The sequence below is a fragment of the Westerdykella ornata genome, assembly GCF_010094085.1.
Source record: "Westerdykella ornata strain CBS 379.55 unplaced genomic scaffold EI97scaffold_21, whole genome shotgun sequence".
NCBI lineage: Eukaryota > Fungi > Ascomycota > Dothideomycetes > Pleosporales > Sporormiaceae > Westerdykella > Westerdykella ornata.
Window position 1 is genome coordinate 160,977 of NW_022986871.1, and position 22,364 is coordinate 183,340.

The 22,364-nt window shown below is 52.8% G+C and overlaps 9 protein-coding genes across 9 annotated transcripts; 5 read left to right on the top strand and 4 right to left on the bottom strand.

The window, feature by feature from the left end:
* Positions 1-110: 110 nt before the first annotated feature.
* Positions 111-1,519, top strand: EI97DRAFT_460352 (uncharacterized protein; the record flags this gene model as incomplete). The annotated part of the gene is made up of 2 exons (XM_033801107.1): positions 111-485; positions 560-1,519. The coding sequence occupies 2 exons, from the start codon at positions 111-113 to the stop codon at positions 1,517-1,519; spliced, it is 1,335 nt and encodes a 444-aa protein (XP_033651766.1).
* A 3,233-nt stretch (positions 1,520-4,752) lies between these two features.
* On the top strand, positions 4,753-5,881 carry EI97DRAFT_444238 (putative zinc-binding alcohol dehydrogenase; the record flags this gene model as incomplete). The annotated part of the gene is made up of 2 exons (XM_033799886.1): positions 4,753-4,929; positions 4,985-5,881. The coding sequence occupies 2 exons, from the start codon at positions 4,753-4,755 to the stop codon at positions 5,879-5,881; spliced, it is 1,074 nt and encodes a 357-aa protein (XP_033651767.1).
* A 65-nt stretch (positions 5,882-5,946) lies between these two features.
* On the bottom strand, positions 5,947-8,435 carry EI97DRAFT_131638 (potassium transport protein 1). Its single transcript, XM_033793121.1, has 8 exons — positions 8,272-8,435; positions 8,102-8,222; positions 7,914-8,050; positions 7,763-7,862; positions 7,307-7,713; positions 7,143-7,257; positions 6,367-7,084; positions 5,947-6,314 (listed from the first exon to the last, which is right to left on the bottom strand). Exons 1-8 carry the CDS (start codon positions 8,306-8,308, stop codon positions 6,012-6,014), a joined length of 1,938 nt encoding a protein of 645 aa, XP_033651768.1. The 5' UTR covers positions 8,309-8,435; the 3' UTR covers positions 5,947-6,011.
* Positions 8,436-9,845: 1,410 nt separating this feature from the next.
* Positions 9,846-16,312, bottom strand: EI97DRAFT_422712 (ARM repeat-containing protein). Its single transcript, XM_033797094.1, has 6 exons — positions 13,895-16,312; positions 13,482-13,844; positions 12,155-13,432; positions 11,868-12,099; positions 11,523-11,821; positions 9,846-11,475 (listed from the first exon to the last, which is right to left on the bottom strand). The coding sequence occupies exons 1-6, from the start codon at positions 16,301-16,303 to the stop codon at positions 9,979-9,981; spliced, it is 6,078 nt and encodes a 2,025-aa protein (XP_033651769.1). The 5' UTR covers positions 16,304-16,312; the 3' UTR covers positions 9,846-9,978.
* Positions 16,313-16,413: 101 nt separating this feature from the next.
* On the top strand, positions 16,414-17,446 carry EI97DRAFT_502856 (YebC-like protein). Its single transcript, XM_033802763.1, has 2 exons — positions 16,414-16,641; positions 16,710-17,446. Exons 1-2 carry the CDS (start codon positions 16,431-16,433, stop codon positions 17,384-17,386), a joined length of 888 nt encoding a protein of 295 aa, XP_033651770.1. The 5' UTR covers positions 16,414-16,430; the 3' UTR covers positions 17,387-17,446.
* A 263-nt stretch (positions 17,447-17,709) lies between these two features.
* On the bottom strand, positions 17,710-18,069 carry EI97DRAFT_460357 (uncharacterized protein; the record flags this gene model as incomplete). The annotated part of the gene is made up of 2 exons (XM_033801108.1): positions 17,710-17,964; positions 18,040-18,069. 2 exons carry the CDS (start codon positions 18,067-18,069, stop codon positions 17,710-17,712), a joined length of 285 nt encoding a protein of 94 aa, XP_033651771.1.
* A 42-nt stretch (positions 18,070-18,111) lies between these two features.
* Positions 18,112-19,482, top strand: EI97DRAFT_495467 (ClpP/crotonase; the record flags this gene model as incomplete). Its single annotated transcript, XM_033802432.1, has 2 exons — positions 18,112-18,780; positions 18,858-19,482. Exons 1-2 carry the CDS (start codon positions 18,593-18,595, stop codon positions 19,480-19,482), a joined length of 813 nt encoding a protein of 270 aa, XP_033651772.1. The 5' UTR covers positions 18,112-18,592.
* A 24-nt stretch (positions 19,483-19,506) lies between these two features.
* Positions 19,507-20,977, bottom strand: EI97DRAFT_131757 (uncharacterized protein). The gene is made up of 2 exons (XM_033793123.1): positions 19,902-20,977; positions 19,507-19,849 (listed from the first exon to the last, which is right to left on the bottom strand). The coding sequence occupies exons 1-2, from the start codon at positions 20,772-20,774 to the stop codon at positions 19,532-19,534; spliced, it is 1,191 nt and encodes a 396-aa protein (XP_033651773.1). The 5' UTR covers positions 20,775-20,977; the 3' UTR covers positions 19,507-19,531.
* Positions 20,914-22,322, top strand: EI97DRAFT_422724 (uncharacterized protein; the record flags this gene model as incomplete). Its single annotated transcript, XM_033797095.1, has 2 exons — positions 20,914-21,522; positions 21,645-22,322. Exons 1-2 carry the CDS (start codon positions 21,181-21,183, stop codon positions 22,320-22,322), a joined length of 1,020 nt encoding a protein of 339 aa, XP_033651774.1. The 5' UTR covers positions 20,914-21,180.
* Between the last annotated feature and the right edge of the window lie 42 nt (positions 22,323-22,364).

Sequence of the window (22,364 nt, forward strand, 5' to 3'; positions counted from 1 at the left end):
AACACTCTCGAGCGACGCGTGTTCGCCATGCAAACCCCAGGTATATCAACGCCTGCAACAATGTGCGGCTCCGTGAGACTTTGATGCTTTATGGTGCTCGTCACTAAGTCATGGCTCAATCAATATGGCTGTTCGCCATTCTTTCCCACCTCACATCTCTGGCAGCTTGCATCTCAGTCACGTCGACTAGATACTGGAACATCACCAACGACCCGCAAGGCTCCGCACGCCTGAACGGCCTTGCTTTCCAGCAGCACGCGCTGGCCACGTTCAATGACCATCAATATGTTGCGGTCTACAGCACCAGTCCTAAAGGCTATGGGAACCACTATGTGAATCTGGGACGGAGGCGAGTGAGTCCCACGGTGGGCGAGTGGCAGTATTTCGCGTTCACGGATTACGAGCAAAAGACTTTGGATGAGCATAATACCATTAGTATGGGAATAAGCGGCGACGGGAAGATCCACTTGAGTTTTGATCACCATGTAAGTCCTCGCTCGGCCAGCCTCACTGCATGTCAGTACAACAAGACAGATGATTCCTAACAAAAGCGATATAGGACGTACCCCTAAACTACCGCGCCTCAACAACCGGAATAGCCACGACGCTCCCCTCTTCCTGGACTCAATCCACCTTCGGAGGCACCATCATGCACTCTCTCCCCGGATCCACCGGCCCCTGGACCCCACTCACATACCCCAGATTCGAGCGCCTACCAAACGGCGACATGCTCATGGAATTCCGCATCGGCAAATCCGGCGCCGGAGACAGCTACATGCACCGCTACTCCTCCTCCACGGGGCAATGGAGCCCCGTGGGGAAGTACCTCCAAGGACAAGACAACAACGCCTACATCAACGGCCTAACCGCCACACCCGGACCCGAGGGTCACACCGTCTTCGTCAGCTGGACGGTCCGCGAAACCCCGGACGCAAGCACCAACCACGACTTCTACTTTGCCTACACCGATGACGACGGCCGCACGTGGAGAGCCTCGTCGGGCCAGCCGGTCGCGAAGCCCATCGTCCCCACCACCCCGGGTGTCAAAGTCTACTCCATCCCGCAGAACAGCGAGATCATGAACCAGGAGGCGCAATGTGCGGACGACGAGGGGAGGTTCCACGCCCTCATGCGGGACAGGAGTGCAGGCGGGCCGGCCAGGTTTTACCACTACTTGCGCACGCCCGGCTCGTCGGGCGCTTTTTCCAAACGCGCCATTAACGTGGGCATTTCCACTCCGCCGTATCTCTCCTACAGAGGGAAGATTGCAGCATGGGGCGACAACGTTCTCGCCATCCTTCCCGATGCGCCCAAGAGCACAGTGACTGTTTGGGCGGCTACGGCGGGGCAGGATTATAGGGATTGGGAGTTGCTGGGCACGATTGCGAATATGGCGGGGGAGCCCGGGGTGGATTATGAGAGGTTGGAGAGGCGGGGGGTGTTGAGTTTGTTTGTGAGGCAGGGGGGGGCGTTTGGGGAGAGGAAGGTGCAGGTTTGGGATTTTGTGTTGGCGGCGTAGGTGGGTGGGATTATTTGATTGAGAAGATTAGGGTCGTTTGGGTATATTGGGCTGGAAAATTTATTTTGAATAGGTCATATTCATGTCGGTCCATTTTGGCAGGATTGGTCGAATGCCTTGTAATGTAGCGTAAGCATGCATGGATAGACGGTGAGTGAACCAACACTTGTTGTGGGTAGATCAGGTCTCGACATTTCTCTCATACATCATCTACGATGACGCCCAGTATTCCGTGTAGCAGAGTTCATACAAGAGATAAGAGAAGCAGCAGCTTCAATCCGTGGTAGAAGCCAATCTAAGTAAAACATGTCGACGTAAAACATAACCAACTCCTGACATAAGTCGCAGCCCTTTCTTCATACCCAAACCCTTTGCAAAACCCAACCTGGGCGTCGTACAACTTCCACCACTGGCTCAGGTTTGCGAAAGAGCGATATTATGGAGCATAAGATAGCGAAACCAGCGATAGCTCCCAGTATTACACCCAGCTTCTTTGGGGTTGACCAATTATCAAAGTCTTTCGAGGAGCCTTTCCCTGCAGCACTCGTTGATGTGGATGTAGGTAATGTAGCTACACCTGGCCCCGCTGGTTGTGCTCGTGTTGCCCCCGGAGGAGCCTGGACACCAGGGCCCTGTGCTGTTGCTGTTGCTGTTGGTACCGCCTGAGCCGGAGCTGGAGCTGGCGGCACATATCCCAATCCCCCGCAGTATTGGTCGTAGATGCTCCCCGCAGTAACAGCGTCGATAGCCGCATCGCCCACCGTGCAATAGTTGCGTATACAGGATGTGAGATGCGAGTGAGCAGCTTGTTGGAGGTCTGCCCTACAGTAACAATCGTTGATCGCGAAATATTTGGACCCGCAGTCGTATTGTGCGCACCCCAGTATGCGGCCGAGATTGTCCAAGGGACAGAAGCCAGTTCTAACGAAACAGGTTTGGGCACATTCTTTCTGGTTGAAGAAGTTGGCCATGGTGGTGACGTCTTGCCGCTGGGTGTTGTATTGAGCTTTGGCCGTTCCAAAGACTGAGAGGAGTGAGGCCATGGAGAGTGAGACGAGGCTGAGTGAATGGGAACGAGACGGCATGGTGGTGGCAAGAGAAGGAGGTAGAAATAAGTAGAGACAGACTGAAGGAATGAAAGAACGATTGTATACAGATGTTGATCTCTGAGATGATTGTAAAGGAGGGAATGGTTGAAAGTCGCTCTTCCAGAGGGGTCTAGTGGACAAGGCTGTTTGTGCCGTCACTGTCGTCGAATTATATATTCCAGCTATCAGAGGTGAAAGAAATGGACCCCGAACTTTGTCCCTTAAACTACCCGACCCCCCTTTCCACTGCATAATGCTGTTGTGTGGAACCTACCAATTGACATGGAGCGTAGGGAGGAGGATGACGCTGCCCAGAATGCCCAGACTGCACACTACAGCAGGTACGCGAGCATGTAGACGAAAATCCGTCATGTAGTCGTGGAAATACGAAATATCCGCTAGAAATCTCCCCGTTGGGATATTTCCTCTGTTGGGGGCGCAGTAGAGCCGTCAGCCTGTCGCTGTGGCGCATCCGGGCGGCTCCGCTGCCTTTTCAATTGTCTACTCGAGCCTCCAGGAATAGGATTGGTAAAACGGTACAAGCCGCCCAGTTAAACAGATAGTCTGCCTGCGAACATTGACGAAATCAGAAACTACGATTCAAGAAATATCATCGCTTCGCAAACTGTGACACGTCCTTGCCCCAGGGTGTTTAACAACTTCCAGGATTACTTTGATTACGAGGAACTCTGACTACGCTCGCGATGGAGGACCACGGCCTCTCACCGTATTACTTCTCTGTTCTCTGTGGAACACGAGCAAAAAGTACTGAGGACTTCAGAAAGCGCCTTAATGACCGCATTGACTGACTGCTTCCTCTAGGAGGTGGCGCCGTGGGAATTCGGTGGCCCTGAGCCAACCATCTATGTTCGCAGGAAACCTGCGCGAGATTCCCCCTCTTCACCATGAGCTTAGGAGTATTGCGCAAAGGACGCAGGATGCTCCCGCTCGTTACTATGCAGCTTCGCCGCTCGTCGTCTTGGTGATGGTTGTGAATCCTCCAAGCGCACCTCAGCTAACGAGGAATCAGCAACGCCAACCACAACGGACCATCCACTGGTAGAGGCATGGAGTGGTGTCGTACAAATCCACAACGCGACCACGGCCTGACGTACATTTACTTAGGCCTCGTACAGAGTAGTAGCGGCCGAATGTACAATCCGAACTACGGTCCTGCGTACATCTGCGTACATCTACTACGGTGCTCCTTTGATAGACTATTCGCCTGGTACTTCGAGGTTATGATAACTGTTAATAAGATCGAGCAACACTTTTTTCGTTGACCAGGTGGCAATCAGAGTTGACATTCATCGAAAGATCAATCGGATGCATGATGCGACAACAGCCACAGTGTGGCGCCATGGCATCGGAAAATATTTTCGAGACGAATAATAAGTGCGGGTAGCCCGGCGAAAAATCGTCTTTACCTCTCTTACGATCGCATCACCGCCATTCGCCGTTTATCTCCGAAACACGAGCATCAGTCCTGTCGAACTCCATGTCCTCCGTCCCTTCTCCAGCGTCGTTGATTACTATGGCCGTCGTCGCTGCCTCGGTATGTCGCCTAGCTGCCATAATTTCAACCATCGGAATCGACACCAGGATGTAATGTCCGATTTGACCCTATTTCCCTATCTCTGGATTGAGAACATAAAGATTAAGTGAGGGTGACTGAGGGCAAGTGTTCAGTATTCCAGAGATGTTGCCCCACTTATCACAGTACGATTAATTTCACACTTCCATGCCCCCTATCACACTCATTGAGCGCAATGGAATGTCTCTACTTCCATCACAGATTCAGTCTCCGACTGTCGTTGCTGTGGTTAACTCCGATCAATTTTTAAACGACCTACAAGGGTTTACATCTTTAGCGACTGTAGAAGACACTAGCGGCCCCATCCGCCGACCTTGGGCGATGTCGAGATTAGAAATCCGCCATGAGTGACGCAAGTGGGTATGCTCAGGTAGAAGACTTATGCCTTCTTGATAGATGTTTATAAGTCCGATTTTTCTCCTTCACTGTCTTGCATCAAATTCCTTCGCATTCCGCGGTCTTGATACCCTCTGCTTAGACCTTGCATCTCACCCTCAACTCCTTTTTCCTTTTTTCTTATAATACCCTGACTTCTCTGTTCAAGACATACGATGGGTTCCCAAGATTACAAATTCGAAGGGTGGTTGGGCCTCGACAGCGATTCGGCCAACGGAAAGATGGTTTGGGGAGAGTTCGAGCCGAAGCCCTGGGAAGAGACCGACATCGACATCAAGGTCACTCACTGCGGCATCTGCGGTTCGGATCTTCATACCTTGCGAAGCGGATGGGTATGCCGCATTCCCTTCTCCTTGTAGAGACACCTCCCATCTAACAGTGTTTCAGGGACCCACTTTGTACCCTTGCTGCGTCGGCCATGAGATCGTCGGCATAGCTGTCCGTGTGGGCTCCAAGGCGGAAGGCGGTATTCAAGTTGGAGACCGCGTCGGGGTAGGCGCTCAGTCCGGCTCCTGTGGCGCGTGCGATGAGTGCAAGAATGGGAACGAGCAGTACTGCGTAAAGGGCATGATCGGGACTTACAACGGCAAATACCCCAATGGCGGCAAATCCTACGGCGGATATGCCACCTACAACCGCGCTCCGTCTCGATTTGTTATCAAGATTCCGGATGAGATTCCAAGCCACCTGGCGGCACCTATGCTTTGTGCAGGAGCCACTACTTACGTGCCCCTCAAGAACAACGGATGCGGTCCTGGAAAGCGGGTCGGCATCATTGGACTTGGAGGTTTGGGTCACTTTGCTCTGCTCTGGGCAAAGGCTCTCGGTGCGGACTACATCGTTGTAATCGGTCGCAATTCCAACAAGAAGGACGACGCTTTGAAGCTGGGTGCTGACAAGTATGTTGCCACGAACGACGAGGAGAACTGGGTTAAGGAGAACTCGCGCTCTGTCGACCTGCTGGTTTCCTCTGCGTCCTCGTCGAAAATGCCCATCTCCGATTACCTTTCTCTCCTCAGGGTCGGTGGCACTTTGATCCAGCTCGGCGTTCCCGAGGATGGGCCATTATCAGTGCCTGCTAGGTCCTTGATTCGGACAGGAGTCAACATTGGTGGTTCCTTGATCGGCTCACCTAGCGAGATTCGCGAAATGTTCGACCTTGCTGCGCGGAAACAGGTCAAGCCTTGGGTTCAGGAGAGGCCCATGAAGGATGCAAACCAGGCTATTGTTGACATGGAGGAGGGCAAGGCGAGGTACCGTTATGTGCTGGTCAATGAGCAGTAGTGGATTAATCTTGATTTCATGATATCCTTTCCAGTGTTGTAGCTGAATAAAACTCTATTCATACGCCACGTCTTGGTGCTGTTTGCTTAAGCCCTCTTTTCCTCTGCTTAATCGAGCACGCCTCCATGGGTCATTGCGTGTAGGCCTTCACCATCTTCCTCCCCTGCGCCTTCCACGCCCCCTTCGCTTGCTTCCCCAGGTCGGTCTCCTCATCACGCTCGGCCAGCCGGTCGATCGGCAGAGTGACGGCACGATCGAGGGCATACGGTAATCCACGATGCCTACCACGAATCATGGTAAAGCATATGACGACTTTGCTGAAAGTAGAGAAATGGCCGCTCAAAGAGGTCAGGTTCGTTGGGTAGCCCAGAGATAAGCCGACATTTGCGTAAGCAGAAACAACTTCGAAGAGGATGGAGAAAATAGAGAATGCCTAGATTATTTGTGAGTCCAAGTTAGAGTGGAGCAAGAACGGTGAGACTGACCCAGTCCTCCCTACTCATGATTCTCTTACTCTCCGCAATGCAGATGCAGAACACGCCCAGGAAGATATACCATAGATCAAAACTGAGCTGATTTCTCATCAGACTGATCAAGTATGTCTTACTTCCCCGTCTCTCATCGATCGTATCCTCTGCTCCGTAAATACCAACAGATCTCTCTTCATAAGTGCCGCTCATACGGATGCTCATAGCTATAGGGAAGACCGAAATGTACATCATAACCAGCAGACTAAGCTGGACGGCTGGATTGACGTTGGCAATATTGAAAGTCGCTGTTCCCGTGTGACGAGACGATGCAGCCTGGAAGATTGCAGCTAGGATGCGCGGGCCCGGAGAGAGAGCTGTAAGTTCCGGATTGTCAAGATCGAGGGTGATGATGAGAAGAACGTCAATAAAGTTAAGGGTTACTAGGATTGTAGCAAGAGCCCAAGTAGTTGTGCTCGGGAACAGCAGGGTGTAGCATCGCCTTGGATGATCAAGGAGAAAGCGAAGCGTTTCCTTAAGTGTCGAGGTGGCGGGGGAGAGCTTGTATGTGATCCAAATGACGAGACGCAGGAAGACGGGGTAGAAAGTGTTTCCGGCGAAAGCGAGAAAGGACATGACGAGCATAGGCCAAGTTGCGTCGCGGAAGCTGGTCATGCTATCGGGGGTGAGCGTGAGGCCGAGATTGTTAACCATTGTTTGAGCCGAGTAAAATGCCCTAGGGCAAAGTAAGGTCAGGTCCTTTGAGTTGATAGAGCTTAATTAGCTGAACGTACCACCATGTTATATCTTGCCCCTGAGAAGCAAGATATTCCTTGTATTTTGGGTTTGCAGTATGAATCCACGGCAGCAAGCATAGAACCCCGAATAAATGAAGTCCGAAAAAGTAGCCTACCATGCCTATCAGTTGTGATACAAGTGATCGATGTCGGATGCATACCGCATGTCAACTTCAGCAGAACGCGCAGTGCATTGTACTCAGTTCCTCCAAGTTCCTCACTGGTTAGTGAAACAAGATCAATTGGTTCCGGGGCTGCGATTTTCTCATGGCTTGCGCGACTCGCTGTGCTTCCCAGCACGAATACTGATGACACAGCCCGGTCGACCGAAGCCACCCGACTCATGCTTCTGGTGTCAGACTTGCGCCGACGTCGAGAATGATAACCTTCGCCTGCCGAAGAGACGGGCTTGATTTGAATTCCATCTTCTTCATCACTTGCAAGATCATCCCGTCCCGTAGGTCGGTATGGCTCAGGAGCGAAGGTAATATGGGGGTTTCCGGGGTTGCTGTTTGTCACTGGCACGGGGGTCGTGGACTTTCTCTCATCATTGGTGTTGATAGCGCGCCTACCAAGATCAGTCCAACGAACAACTTCATAGCAAGCGCTGTGCTTACTGGCCGCTTTTCGAATCCAATGAGGACGGGGAAGTAGCAGGTAAATCGCTGTTGCCAGAAGACGCAGCAATCAGCTTGGAAGTGACAGCTTTCTTCTCTTCTGCCGAGGTGTTAAACTTCAGCGTCATCAATCAGTACACCCTCCACTTACCTAGTCCCTTAAAACGCTGTCGGAACCACCGAAGTCGCACTAAGATGACTCCCATGTTTATGAACCCCAGATTCGTCAACAGGGGGGCAAAATAGAGAAAGAGCTGCTGGTACGTTTTCATGGCTTTTACATCAACACTTTTCACCCATCAGCACTTGATGCGTTGACAGCGGAGCAGTAATCCCCACGTATTCAAGCCGGACTCAGTTGATGCGCTGACGCCCATAAAATATGCATCAATCGCGGTGAGGTTACCGAACGGGTATAGTATCACTATCCCAAGAATACCAAAGATGATGATGTATGCATCTGAGCACTATAAGAATATAAGCTAGTTGTTGAGCTGGCTTGATCTCACAGTGTAAAGTAATAAAGTTCCTCGGTGGTAACCACATGTTTGGCGAAGCCAAACTAATTCAAAGACTTTCTGCTAGATTCAAGAATAAATCGAGCTTCCGAGATATGAAGAAAATGCGGGTTGTTGCACTGCACTGGATAATGTAAACAAGCAGAGTTTGGGAGTTGACCGTTTGTATGAGGCATTTTCCCCCAGGCGGTTACCTCGCCTTATCTTCACAGCCTCAATCCTTCCCCGAAGTTGTACACTCCACGTTTCGCAACTATGCTCCAATTATAATTGTGTTCTAACGGGCGTGTACACGCCGACAGGACCTAGTGTTCGTATTGGTGTGATGGCTGGCCAAATGCAGCGCTCGGCAGCGGAATATCCGAGCAGCTGGGTGCAGGCGCATGCACACTCTCGACTGACGGGATGAGTGTCATCTATCTGAAGTGAGGACAACAACCTAACAAAGATTGGTTAGCCAAGTGAGAAATACAACTTCTAAGTCTCTTTACTCGCAGTAGCCTAGAAAATGAGGAGAATGGAGACAACCCTGAGTCTTTTGCCGATGCTCTATTTGCTAGGAGGGATATACCATGTGAGGCTTAAAGGGTGTCACCCTTATTCTGTTACTAAACTGGCACCGTTGCATATATCTTCACCTGGACTGCAGATAGCTCCATCTCGTTCTATTCGCAGTCTCAGTCCTATTTAACTCTAGAGTAGTTGTTGATTTGCGCTGACAAAAGATTTCTAACGGGCGATGCATTGTATCTTTTAAACCACATTTAATGGTCTACTGAAGTCATCGCTCTCTTCCTGATACAAATATTCTGTCTTCTTGCCGAACTACTCTGCCTCAACTTCAGAGTTTAGACCATGTCCGTTCAGTGGTACTTCATCTCTGCAACACTCATACTCTACGAGCACATCTGTAGAGTCATGAGCATTGATTTTGCAAGAATCAGCGCCGGGGATCTACTTGGCCAGACATACTCGCAATTGCCCATAAATTCTCTACGCCGCAGTGATCTTGAGTCTTGATGCCGATCAATGGCTCACAAAAAATAAGTGAGTGTAACGAACTGTACTTGTATTGCTTACAGACACAATCGTCCCTGCTATCAGTTTAGTAGAAAGGGGCGAACTAACCGTCGAACCATAAGGAAGGTGACGTTAGAAGAAGGGTGGAAATACGCCGAATTCATGGACAAGGTGGTGTGGCTGAATCTAGGCTTTGACCTGAAGCGTTGGGCCACTCACTATCGCTTGGACGTACGTTGGAACGCCTGTGTAGGCTGGCAAGAGGGAGATTAGGAAGATTGGGACGAGCTTATTAAGTCGATTGTGGATGGGCTGCGACAGTGTGAGTGGCTCGACCTTTGTTTCCGGGGCCGTGCGGATGGAGAAAATTGGGGTCTTGGTCTCCTATCTAGACAGACAGTGCGTCTGACGGGTGAAAAGGAGTTTCGTGGCGAGAACGAAGTGTCTCGAGGGTCTGGCCAAGATCCACTGCATGAAACCGCGAGGCGAGGTGAAGCCGAGTGAACGGAAGGTGTGGCACACGGCACAGTTCAATCAAGACCAACAACCTAACATGAGCTACCGCTGCCCAAAGAGACACTGTACAATCGCCATGTGAGGACAGAACATAATACCACGCCGCAAGACCTACAGCTAATTGTTCATCAACGTCAAGTCTCGCTTCCATTAAAACTCCATCTATCTTCCAAAGTCCATCTTCAGCGCAATACTAGGCTCCTCACTCTCCTCACTCTGCACCCTCTTGGCCTTGACCCCAGACCCGCTCTTGAGCACACTCTCCATAAACACCCTCTGCTCGGTGCTCAACCCTGCTACCACGACCTTGAACCCCTCGTGATCCGCGCCAGCCAACTCAAGCAGCCTTGCCGCAGTCTCGCCCGTGGCATCCGGCTCCTTCGCCGCCCGCGCCAACAACGCCGGGATGATGATCTTGGCTGCGGTGTGCTTCTGCTCAGGGGTAGTAAGCGTGCCTACAAAGGCCGCAAGGGCTCCCGCCAGAAGCGAACGTGTCTCGTCGAGACCTTCGACATACTCCGGGTTAGCCAGGAATGATAGAATCTGAGGTAGTATCTGCGCAGCCAGTGCCATCTCCACCGCTCCCTTCTTCGGCAGCAGGAGAAGAGAGCGGCAGCATCCAGCGGCTACTTTACTCGTCATGCGATTACCCAGACAATCGAACAGCTCGTCTACAAAACGTTTGAGAACCGGATCGTTTGGCTCGAACATATTGGTTGTTGAGGAGATGAGGATGGTGAGGGCCAGGACAGTGTTCTTCTCGCACGCAAGTGCAGCTTCGAATTCACGTGCCTGCGCACGCTTCAAGATAGAGATGCAACGATTGAGAGTAGCGCGGAGTTGGTCGCCTGAATCGGAACGGGATGTGGACTGAGCGGATATGCTTGTAACAAAACGTTTAAGTATGGGTAGCGATTGTGGAACGACGGCTGCTTGACAAGCACCAGTTCCCAAAATAGTGGCAAAGATGTGAAGTATGCATGCCTGAAGATCTGTCTTGATAATGGAAGGGAAGACTTCCGACGCATCGACAAGAGCGGATAGAGCCGTGATCAACAGAGCCACTGATTCCTCGTTGAGCTGTTGGCGAACCTCTGCCTTGCCGCTATCCCCGAGATGAGGCAGTAGACCTGTTAACACTAAGACCATAATCTTAGTGAGCTCGAATAGCTGCTCAATGTCCTCGGAAAGGTGATCATCTCCATTGGACGTGCTTGGGCCTCTCCTCGCCGAAGGGTGGCCTAAGCAGAGATTCCTGGCAATCTCCACGATAACAGACTGCACAGTCAAGCCTTCCGTTAAGACGAGTCTATCCAGCATGTCCATGGTTTCGGAGAAGACCACTTCCTGATATATAGCATGACCTGAGACGGATGGACGCAATATCTTCTTGAGAGCTTGGAGGATTTCCAAAATCTGTTCCTTAGAGGCCTGTAGGTCTCCAGGTCGGCCCGCTAGTGCTTCGAATGCCAGGCCAAAAAGCACGAAAAAGAACGCGACAGGTTCGTCGCGGTAGTTGATGCTATCGTCTGCCTTGGCCTTCGTCGTGGGGGTTGATAACTCCGTTTTCCCATCGAGAGCGTCGAACACAAATTCACTGTCCTCGTCGATGAGGCTTGCAATAGCGTCTACCAGATTAAGCCAGGACTCTTGATAAAACTGCAACTGGTTAATGGAAGCACTTCCTAATCTTGCATCACTCTTACCTTTAGCAAAGTTTCTCTGTTTAGGGCGGCGTAGATTGTGTCAAGGCTGCCAGACAGAGATGCTGATCCCATGGAAGAGATGTCGGGCTCAAAACGAAGACGGGCGTATTCGCGTAGAGACGAAAGCCACAGCGGGGTGAGCTTCGCGATGTACGGCTTGAGGACATCAACCAGGTACGTCTGTTCAGCACTGGCAATTTGCAGTTCAGCCCACGCTGAAAACACTGCCATTTTCACCATGACTTGCGCGTTGGAACTCAGGCCCTTTAGATCACCAATGGCCGCAGTCTCTGTTTCACCTTTTCACAATTAGCTTGATACTCGATACCAGAGTGAACAACGCACTTGAAAAGTTCTGCAGTGCTGACACGAGCAGCTTCAGTATGCGGCCCATGCGGTCCACATCGGTGACGATTCCGGTAGCAATGAATGTGGCACAGACATTGACAGCTTCTGCAGCAAGCTCTGGTGACGAGTCCGCCGCAAACGCCGGAGTGAGAGCAGATCCTATCTGGGCTTGATATTGCTCGAGCAGGGTGGCCTCCGCAAAATCAGGATCTGGAGTCTTTCCAAACAGCTGGGAGATACTCAGCACCACGAATACAAGCATACTGCAATCGAGAAACACATACCTTGAGAACCTGATCAATAATCTTCAAACCACGTATCCGAAGCTGCACCACGCCTGCAGTGGAGGCAGAGAATGCGATGCGAACTACATCTGCAACCCTAGCCTGGAGCGCGAGCACGCAAGGTGCCTCGTCACGGTAAGCGGCCTCTTTGCTCACCATGGCGAGGAGGTCGCTCAGACAATCGAGCGCGAACGTCCTCACTTGCCACCTGAGTAACTCCTGGCTCGCCTGAGTGCCCTCGCCGGCATCGCCCGTAGCTGCGTTGGAAGTCGCCGCGAAACCAGCAACCTCTTCATCTTGAATCTCGGGCACACTTGCTTTTGGCTTCTCGTCAACCTTTGCATTCGCTTCTACGACCCGCTTCGTCTTTGTGAGTATCGTCTGAATACGTTGCACCCATGCACCAGTGTCGACGAGCCCAGTTTGATGCAACCAGTTTCGGAATATCTCGCGAGCGACTTCATGTTCGGGGATCTTCTCCAAGACATGCCACAGCTGCTCATCCAGCCCAGGGTTGGCCGCTCGAATCACTTCTTCCGTGTCTCGTCGCATCAGATTGTGCAGACCTCCGATTGCCATGTCGCGCAGCTTTGTAGAGCTACTATCCAACAGACCTTGGAGGTACTTGACGTACACGATAAACTCCATATGACCCGGAGCATACAACGCGAGGTGTTCTTGGCACATTAGATTCTCGATGATGACCAAGTCATCAGATTCGGTCTTGAAGAGGCCTATGAGAGTCATGATCATATCTCTCGCCTTGGCTGCATCTTGAAGGTCAGGTCCCAGGACATTGATTGTGCTGTCGATGCAACGAGCTATGACAGCCGGAGAAGGCAGGTCGACCTCGAGGTTTGATGATGCCAACGAAGCCGACTCTTGATTGTGCGTATCCGCGGCGTACAGTTGAGCAAGCATGCCTAGCGTGCTTGACACGTAGGTTGAGAACGCCAACCCGGCAGAATCTGCCACTCGTGAAAGAGCATCCAGAGCCCAGAAGTGTACCACGGGGTGTGGATCGTTCCCTAGAGACATTAAGATGCCCAAGATGTTTTGCATGTGGTAACCTGCAGCCATCCCTCCCAATTGAGAATGGATACTACCAAGGGCGACGGCGTACCCAGAGCGTGCATTCGGTTCTCGATTTGCGACGATTTGGTCAACGAGATATTTGACTTCTGTATTGGTGAACGAGTTTCCAGAACTGCTGCACAGACGACCAAGTGCCTCACCGGCGATGTTTCGCACATACGGGTCCGGAAGTACGATGAACAACTAGACAAGTCAGTGGAATTTCTCGGGTTGTATAGGCTAGTCGACTCACATGCAAAAGCTCCAGTATGACCTTTTCGACAGCAGAGCTTTTGAGGTCGCCAGGTGCGCATCTCGTTTCCTTGACTGCCACTTTCAAGGCGGATAGGAGCGCATAGGCAATGTTCACCATCATGGCCGATTTCCTGTGCACGTCTCGCTGCAAGCTGCCTGCTGCAAGGAAAGATGTCATTTGCTCGAGGATGCTCTCCTGTATCTTTGGTGTCTGAAGTGGCAGGCAGATTGCGAATAGCTGCAGGGCAGAATTGACCACTTCAGTCGCGGGAGGGTGTGGCAGCCCGTGGATACTGCTAGACGTGCCAACATACAATGTAATCGGATCGTGCTCACGTGCACCACATATAGGTGTCAGTAGCTGTTGAATATTAATGAAGAGTAAGCACTCTTGGAAATGTCAGAACTCACTGTACGGTCTATAAGGGCCTCTGACCCAGTTCTAGAAACCCAGTGACGGGCGACTGCAGAATCATGCTCTCCCGGTAGCGATTGAATATCATAGCCTTGCACAAGTCCAGTCACGCCAAAGCCATGATTATCGGCCGAATCCCATATGCTCTCAAAGTTTCCCGCAGAACTGGCAATGGCCGTGCTCAGTGAGCTTGGGGCGTAGATATCGGGATCGGCGAAGGATGAGACTGCAAAAGGGAGCAGGTTGGTTTGCTGCAAGACTTCTGCACTCCCAGCTGGCTTCAGGTCCACGAGCTTCGTATAACATTGAAGAACCCTTCGCCGTACCATCACGTCAAAGTCGTGCAGTTGCAGAGCAGGCGAAAGTCGCTGGGAGACGTCGTCTGTTGTCTTCTTTCCGGGCAACGTGTTGAGAAACATGGTCGTGTTTTGCAGCATAGCAGCCAATCTCTTCGTTACATCCAACGTCAATAACCGGCTGTTGAATTCGAGGAAGGTCAAGATCGAGCCCAAGGCGCATTCCCGCACATGTGCCAGGAAGCTAAGCTCCAACATATTTCGCTGCACCATGTTGTCCTTGTTGAGGGGTTTGGGCAAGGCGTTCTTCCAAAGAAGTAGTAGCTGAGAGAGATGGATCTTAACGAAGTTGGGGCCCAAAGTCATGAGACCCCCTATCAAGATCCATGCGACCTGGATCTGGGTGGACGATATGCGCAAGTCCGAATTGCTAGCAGATTTGAGTAGAGAGGTGGCTTGCGAGAGGACACGGGAATTGACATCCACGGAGCCATGCAGGGGCTGTTCAGTCGAAGTGCTTAGAATGGCGGAGAGGCCATTGGCAAGGCCTACACATTTCCTGGGTGACTGACGCGGACCGCCTAATTGACCTAATTCACGGTTGACACTATTCGTGCATATGGTAACTGAAGGTAGGAGCTGAAGAGGGCATGCAAGCACGAAGGATCGCAGACATGCCGAAGCGTAAACTTGGACACTGTAACTCGGGTGCTGCAGAACCTGGAGTAGGCCATCTCTACAACTGTCTGCAATGACGTTGGCAGCCGAGCCCAGGCTCTCGAAGAGGGCAGAGAGTGCGCTCAGTGCGCCTATGAGAGTTTGCTTGGTCGGCTCGGGCCTCTCCTTTAACGCTTGGGGATAGTCCTTCAGTATCTCATTGACCAAGAACTTGGCCGCATTGAGCTGTCCGGCCTCTCCGAGTAGGTCTCTGCCGACCACTGCTTCCAAAATGACGGCAACATATTTTCTCGTGCTCAACGTGCGGTAGCGGTTGTTTACGATGGTGGAATGGCTCATTAGATCGACAAACAAATGTCGCGCAATCTCTCCGTACTTTCTCTCGACCACTTGTTCTCCAAGACGTCGCAGGGTTTTGATATAGCAAAGGGCGATTCCAGCTCTCACACGGTTCCCGGTGGCAGGTCGACAATATTGGTGCGACATCACCGTGAGCAGAGCAGCCATCGAAAAGGAGAGTATAGCGGCAGACTTTTTCGGAGCCGGAGACTCGGGACGCTCAATCACTTCGTCTTCGCCTTCTAGGTCAGTCTGCTTTTTGGCCTTTTTCTTCATCGTTCTCGACCGGGCAAGGGGTGCTTCGACAGGTGCCGTCTCAGAATAGGCTTTCACGAGCGCAGCACTCAGGCATGATGCCGCAGCGTGTCTGACAGCCGACGAGTGGCTGTCGATTGTCTTCCAGATGGCGGTTTGCAACTTGTCGAAATCGGTGGAATTGTCGAAGTAGGGCGTATGCCGAACCAGCTGCTCCATGCAGTAACATGCATTGACCTGCACAAGTAAAGACTTGTCGTTGACGCTGAACGAGCGACACTGCTTCCACGCGTCTCTAGCGACGGATTCTTCAGCAGAGCTTGCAACGCCCTTAAAGACCTTCCCAAGGGACTTGAATATGGTACCCCTGAGTCCGGTGTGGTTCTGCGCGGTTTTGATCAACCGTAGCAACGCGGTTGCCGCTAGTGGGGATAGACCAATTGCACTATCTCCTGCCGCCTCGAAGATGGACCCCAGACAATGAGCAGCCGCATGCTTCGCCCTGACATCTTTCTCCGCCTTCCCCGCCGCATTTAAGATGGCCACCAGCTCATTGATGGACTCGAACAGAAGCTTCCTATCCCCTTTTCCAAATATATCTGCAAAGATACGCCCCAGTGTGTTCCTTATGACTCGAGTCGGTGCCGGCGAAGGGAGGGTTATGACCTGAAATAGCTCCTTCTTGACATATATCTGGTGGGCCGAAACCTCATCAGGGTCGAGGGCTGCAACATGGCGGGCGAGATCGGAAGTGAACGTGAGCAAATAGAGGTCCTGTTGCTCGGAGGGAAGTGTATGCAGCTTCTTGACGTCTAGCTGCGGGTGCGACGCCGCCATGATGGTGGCAGGACGATTGGGGGTGTGGGATGGATGCGGAGATGTTGTGGCACCTCCGCGCCTGCCAAGCAAAACGAAAGTTCAGGCACAAGGCCTAGGAAGCCTCAATACTTCACGTCGCCCATAGATGAAATCAGTCATCTCGCTGTCTACGTCGCTGTTCCGCGCAAGTCGGTGCGCTCCCCCACCTTGGGGCTCGCGATGCCTCTCCAGCTCTGCGCCGTTGTGGTCAGGGCACTCGAAATGGGCAACGATCAAACACGACAAGGGAAAGAATGACAAGGCGAAGAGCCAGACACGCACTCTCCTCACGAAGGACATCACAAATGCCGTGAAGAGTGAGTTTTACCCCATACGAATTCTCAAATTGAGTGAACCACATAGTTTTGTTAACTTGAATTTCTAGTTGGCGGCCCTGATGCCACGATGAACCCACGCCTCGCATTGGCCCTGCAAAAAGCGAAGAAGAACGCCGTTCCGAAAGCAAACATTGAAGCTGCCATTGCCCGTGGACAAGGCCTATCACCGAGCGGCGCCGCTCTCGAATCCATTACGCTCGAAGCCATACTACCTCCGGCGGTAGCGACAGTAATAGAATGCCAGACGGACACGAAATTGAAATTACTAGCAGATTTGCGGGTTCTGGTCAAGGATGCGGGAGGCAATGTCTCGCCTGTAGGGTACATGTTCGAGAAGAAGGGCCGCACCGTATTCCGGAAGAAGGATGGCGTAGGGGTCGACGAGGTTTTGGAAAGTGCACTCGAGGCCGATGCGGGCGTATTGGATGTCACGGAAGATGCGGAGGGTAGAGTGGTGGTGTATACCGAGCCGGCAGAAACCACCACTGCAGCGGAAACGCTTGCGAAAGGGTTGGGAATAGAGATCGAAGACAGCGAGATCATATGGGACCCCAACGAGGATACCAAGGTGACGCTGGACAACGAGGAGGAGGCCATCCGGCTCAAGGGATTCCTGGATGAGGTGCAGGAAGTAGTTGGAGTCCAGGGAGTGTATACGAATTGGTCAAAGGGGAATATATCCGACGAGCTGTGGGCGGAACTGAAGAGTAAGGTGGCTGTATGATTGGCTCCCGGTGTAAGAAGCTGTATGATACTGTATATAATGTACAACATGATAGATTCTTGTACAATATGATCCTCCGATGGTGAGATTCCCAAACGCCGCCCAAATGCAATGTCGCGTGAGACGCCTGCCCTACGAAGCGGTCGCATCAACTTATTCGACTACTCTTGCAATACAATGACACAAGGCATGATATCAATCGGTTAAATGACGGTGTTCGCGAGCGCCGAGATTCCCGGGCGGTCCGTAGTCCATGAGTTCAACGCAGCGTCCTCGTCCGAGTGTACTTCGCATCTCCTCCGGGACTACTGCCCTCCTTCGGCCTACTGTTCTCCCTCCCTCCCCTGCACCTGTTGCTGCACCAGCGCCGCCCTCGCCTCCTCCGCCTCCCTCCTCCTCTTCGCCTCAAGATTCCTCGCCTTCAACCTCTCCAACTCCTTCTTGATCTCCTCGCGCTCATACGGAATCTTGTGCGTCTGGCCCTCCTTGGGCCAGAAATCGGGCACGCTGAAGCGTCCGTCCAGGTTGGTCCCGAAGTAGTACATGATGCTGATGGGGAAGAGGATGTACATCCCAAACTAGAGATATGTTAGTGAGAGGGTATGCGCGGGGCGTGCGAAAGAAGAGTGGCGTTAAGGGGAGAGGGGATGTACCTTGAAGATTTCGAGATTGGGGCCCCCCATTTTGGGATTGCGTGTGCTGTTATTAGCTGGCGGGGAGATTGGTTTGTATGAGATCGTCCGATTATTGTTAGACTTCAACATTTCAAGATGCGATGGAGATGACCCGGAGATCCTTCGGGAACTGAGATCTTATCTTATCATTGCAATTGTCGTCGACATCGGCCCCTCCTCCGTCTTCACAGGACCGACCCTGCACAAGAGTTCTGCTCGACCATGGGCGCAAGGATGTCATCCCGGAATGTCGCACCCTCCATCAACAAGGGAATCCTCACATGAAAATGCCATCCGCAGCACCAGCGCAAGGCGTTCGTCAGCACAACGCCCAAGACCATATCCGCGCCCACCTCTCCACTCTACTAGTAAGCCGGGGTGCAGACTTGCCTCGGCCCATGTCCCATCAGATTACCCTCGCAAGACGATTACCGCGCCCAAAAGCCAGCCAAAAGCTCATCACCTTCCTCTCGTCTCCTCCACCCTCGCTATTCATTCGTTTGCGGTAGAGTGAAACAAGAAAAGGAACAACATGGCCGACAGCGCAGTCACCGTCGAGTACCGCGGCAAAGTCGCCATCATCACGCTCAACCAGCCTAAGAAGCTGAATGCTCTGAATGGAGACGGGTACTATGCGCTCGCAAAGGCCATGCACGAGGTTGCCGCCCGGGATGATGTGTACATTACCGTCCTGACTGGCAAGGGCCGGTTCTTCTCTGCGTACGTCTGCAATAGTCATACAACATGCCCCGAAACAAATCTACATCGACGTGCAATGCTAATCGTTGAATTCACAGCGGCGCCGACGTCTCCATTGGCGGCCAACAACCCGACGGCGACGACACGCGCCGCTTCTGGCTCAAGAACTTCGTCTCCAACAACCTGCACATCACCCACGCCTTCTACTCGCACCCCAAGATCCTGGTGACTGCGCTCAACGGCCCCGCCGTCGGCCTCTCCGCCGCCCTCATCGCCTTCTCCGACTTCATCTACGCGGCTCCCCACGCCTTCCTGCTCACACCCTTCTCCTCCCTCGGCCTCGTCGCAGAGGGCAACGCCTCGGTGGGCTTCGTCCGCAGGCTGGGCATTAGCAAGGCCAACGAGGCGCTCATCATGAGCAAGCGCATCACTTGCGAAGAGCTCGTGCAGACGGGCTTCGTAAACAAGGTCATTGATGTTGGAAGCAAGGATTCTCCCAAGTTCCTCGAGGAAGTGCTCAAGGAGGTGGATGACCGGTTAGGCGACCACCTCAATCCCGAGAGCTTGATCAAGATCAAGGCGCTGATCCGGAAGCCCGAGATGGAGGTTTTGGATCGCCAGGGTGTGGCTGAGGTGCTTGGGGGGTTGGAGCGGTTCATGAAGGGTGTGCCGCAGGAGGAGTTTATGAAGATTGCGAGCGGAGAGAAGAAGCACAAGCTGTAGTTGTTGTAGTGTTGAAAATAGAGGTTTTCATGATGCTGTTCGTCGCAGTTCATCCTAATGAGACCCCACCCGTGGAGGCCAATAATTCTCCCCCTGAAGCTTCTTGTCCGCTGGGTGGAGCAGGTGGAGGGCTGGCTGCTGTGTTATCCTGTGCTTGCTCTGGGGGCTGTCGCTTCTGAGCCTTCTTCTTCTCCTCTTGCTGGTTGTGGTGCACATAGGTGGAGTATCGCAAAGCCAGGAACAGCATGAATGCGGACACGCCTATTGTGATGGCCGCCCGTCGCGTAAGAACCCAGCGCAGAGCCTCGACCTCGCTGCGGGCATCCGAGTTCAATGCGACGGTAATCTTGTAGTTTAGTTCTTGAATCTGAAGCATCATTAGCACGACAGCATCGTCTTGTAAAAAGTGAGAAGCCCACCTTCGAATCCATGGCCCTCTGCTCATTCCTCACCGCCATCTTCCTATCGTCAAACAACCCCTTCAACTCATCCTTCAACGCGCCCGTCTCCTGCCCCAGCCGCTGATTCAAAATATCCACCTCGTGCTGCAACTGGTTCCTCTCGGTGCGCATCTTCTCCATCTCGCTCTTGCGACTATTCTGCACCTCGATGCGCAACTCGCTGCACGCGGCGCGGAAGAGATACGTCTCGTTCTCGACATTCGACTTGGACACGAGGCTTTGCCGTGCGAGCTCAATGTTCTCGGTGAGTATGCCTCGCACGGCCTTCATGATGGTGACGGCTTGCTCGGGCGCGTATCCCCCTTTGGTCAATTGCTTCACCAGACTGTAACTATCAAAGTGGTGGACGTAGGGCGGGGTCTTCAGGTGCGGCGGTCTCCGCGACTCCTCTTCGGCTGGGCTCGGCATGTGCAGTACGGTATCCAGGGGCTTTGAGTCGCCTGTGAGAGGCGGATCTGGGGCTGCGGAGACGGGCATGGCTTCGTCTAGAGTTTCGGAGGTGGTGGTCGTCGGGCGATCGGGGGTAGAGTAGATGATTGGGGGTGGTTCCTCCTCCTCTTCCTCTTCTAGGGGTCCTTTCACCGGGGGCTTTTGAGTGTCGGTATTTGCTTTTGCGGTATCTTGTACGTTTTGGGCGGCCTGCTCGCGGAGATGGGGTTCTGGCTCCCGGGCGGGTCCATAGCGTTGTCGAACTGGATGGGTATGAGGGGGACACGAGGAGAAGTGACGTGGGGAATGGCCTTTGTCAAGTCTGAAATGAGGAATGGCTTCGTTTGGTTTCAGGGGTCTGAATAGCATCGGCCAGAGGAACTGGAGGCGGGGTGCAGCCATGTTGGTGTTTGATGGAGGGGGACCGAGTTTCCCGTCACCGAGCTAGTTGAGATGGGTGATGCGGATTATGTAATCTGTGGTTTTGGGCGAGGGGGGTTCTTCACATGTGCTCTCGATATATTGGGCCGCTCGATTCCAGTTAACCAGAATTCTTGTCGCAGAAGCTCATTCCCAATCGGAGTTCTGGCACATGCAGTTGCTGATATGGTACAAGTTCTAAATCGCAGTAGATGCGGGCTTGATGACAGCCACTTCATTCAATGTTGCTGAGGACAGGAGTCCGAGCTCCCGGAACGAGTTCCGAGATTTCGTCACATCTCATCGGCCTAAGCTTTCCTCTTCATAGGACAGAAATAATTCTCGAAGTACGATTACGACTCCCTCCACGACCTTTCCCGCCGAAATCATGTCCTTTCCTCTGTGTACCTCACGGAGATTCCTCCCTTCCCTCTTCCACTATTCCCGTCCCTTCTCCGCCTCTGCCCTCCGCCGGACATCCCATTCACCATCCATACCGCACGTCCCTTCATGTCCGTCCCCGACATGCGCCTGCGCCCGCATGCCTCCAGACCTGGATATAGACCGAAAATCCCCACTCCTACATACCATGGCGCCGTATACAGAGCAAGTGGTCATATGTACAGGCAAAGATGACTGGAGCAGTCGCATCGAGGACGAGCAGAGCGATTCGGGCGATTTTCTTCGAGGAATCAAGGGGATAATCGGAAGGGGCGGGCAGGCATTCGATGTATGTCTGCAGTTCTCTTCAAATGATAAAATAAATTCCCCCGTAATATAGGAAACAATCTACTCCCTTCCATGCAATCCTCCCTCATGAGCATCCCTTGCTAACCACCACCTCCACCCCAGCCCTTCAACAACATCCTCACGACCCTCTCCTCCCTCCCCGCCTCCCCCATCCCCCCCACCACCTCAGCCCTCCTCTTCCCCTCCTTCCTGCGCATCTCCTCCATCCCCAATACACCACCCTCGTACAACGCCTTCGCCTCCGCCTACCTAAAAGCCAGACACCTCCACCCAGCCCACTCCGCCCTCTCGCCCGCCCAACGCAAACCCCTCCTCCGAGACGACTCTCTAGCCAAAGACTTACCCCCCGCAATCCCAATCGAAAACCTCACGGTCCTCATCTGCGGGCACGCAGCCAGGGATAAGCGATGTGGAACGCTCGGTCCCATTTTGCGCTCCCAGTTTGAGAAGGAGCTGGACAGGCGCGGTGTCGATGCACAAGTAGGATTGATATCGCATATCGGAGGCCACAAGTATGCGGGAAACGTGATTTTGTATGTTCCGCCGTCGTTGACGGGGAATGCGTTGGCGGGCTTGGGGATATGGTATGGGAGGGTGGAGCCGGCGAGTGTGGAGGGGATTGTCGAGGAGACGGTGAAAAGGGGGAGGGTGATTGAGGAGTTGTTCCGGGGAGGGATTACGAGGGATGGGGGGAGTTTGGGGAGGATCCTCGAGGAGCAGATACGGATAGAAAAAGGGGAGGATGGGGGGTTGAGGTTGAGGCCAAGGGCTAGGGCGTAAGAGGATGGAATCTGGTCGTAGAATCGGAATTCAAGTCTATAG

Bases quoted from the DNA above. Each gene is read 5' to 3' on its own strand.
- EI97DRAFT_131757 (XM_033793123.1), bottom strand. From the start codon at position 20,774: ATGGCTGCACCCCGCCTCCAGTTCCTCTGGCCGATGCTATTCAGACCC. The intron at 19,850-19,901 runs GTGGGCTTCTCA...ATGATGCTTCAG, and splicing joins AGAGGGCCATGGATTCGAAG to ATTCAAGAACTAAACTACAA.
- EI97DRAFT_131638 (XM_033793121.1), bottom strand. From the start codon at position 8,308: ATGTGGTTACCACCGAGGAACTTTATTACTTTACACT. The intron at 7,714-7,762 runs GTAAGCACAGCG...TGATCTTGGTAG, and splicing joins TTGGATTCGAAAAGCGGCCA to GCGCGCTATCAACACCAATG. The intron at 7,258-7,306 runs GTATGCATCCGA...TAGGCATGGTAG, and splicing joins TCTGCTGAAGTTGACATGCG to GCTACTTTTTCGGACTTCAT.
- EI97DRAFT_502856 (XM_033802763.1), top strand. From the start codon at position 16,431: ATGAAATCAGTCATCTCGCTGTCTACGTCGCTGTTCCGCGCAAGTCGG. The intron at 16,642-16,709 runs GTGAGTTTTACC...TTGAATTTCTAG, and splicing joins CATCACAAATGCCGTGAAGA to TTGGCGGCCCTGATGCCACG.
- EI97DRAFT_422712 (XM_033797094.1), bottom strand. From the start codon at position 16,303: ATGGCGGCGTCGCACCCGCAGCTAGACGTCAAGAAGCTGCATACACTT. The intron at 12,100-12,154 runs GTATGTGTTTCT...AGTATCTCCCAG, and splicing joins TTATTGATCAGGTTCTCAAG to CTGTTTGGAAAGACTCCAGA. The intron at 11,822-11,867 runs GTGCGTTGTTCA...AATTGTGAAAAG, and splicing joins AGCACTGCAGAACTTTTCAA to GTGAAACAGAGACTGCGGCC.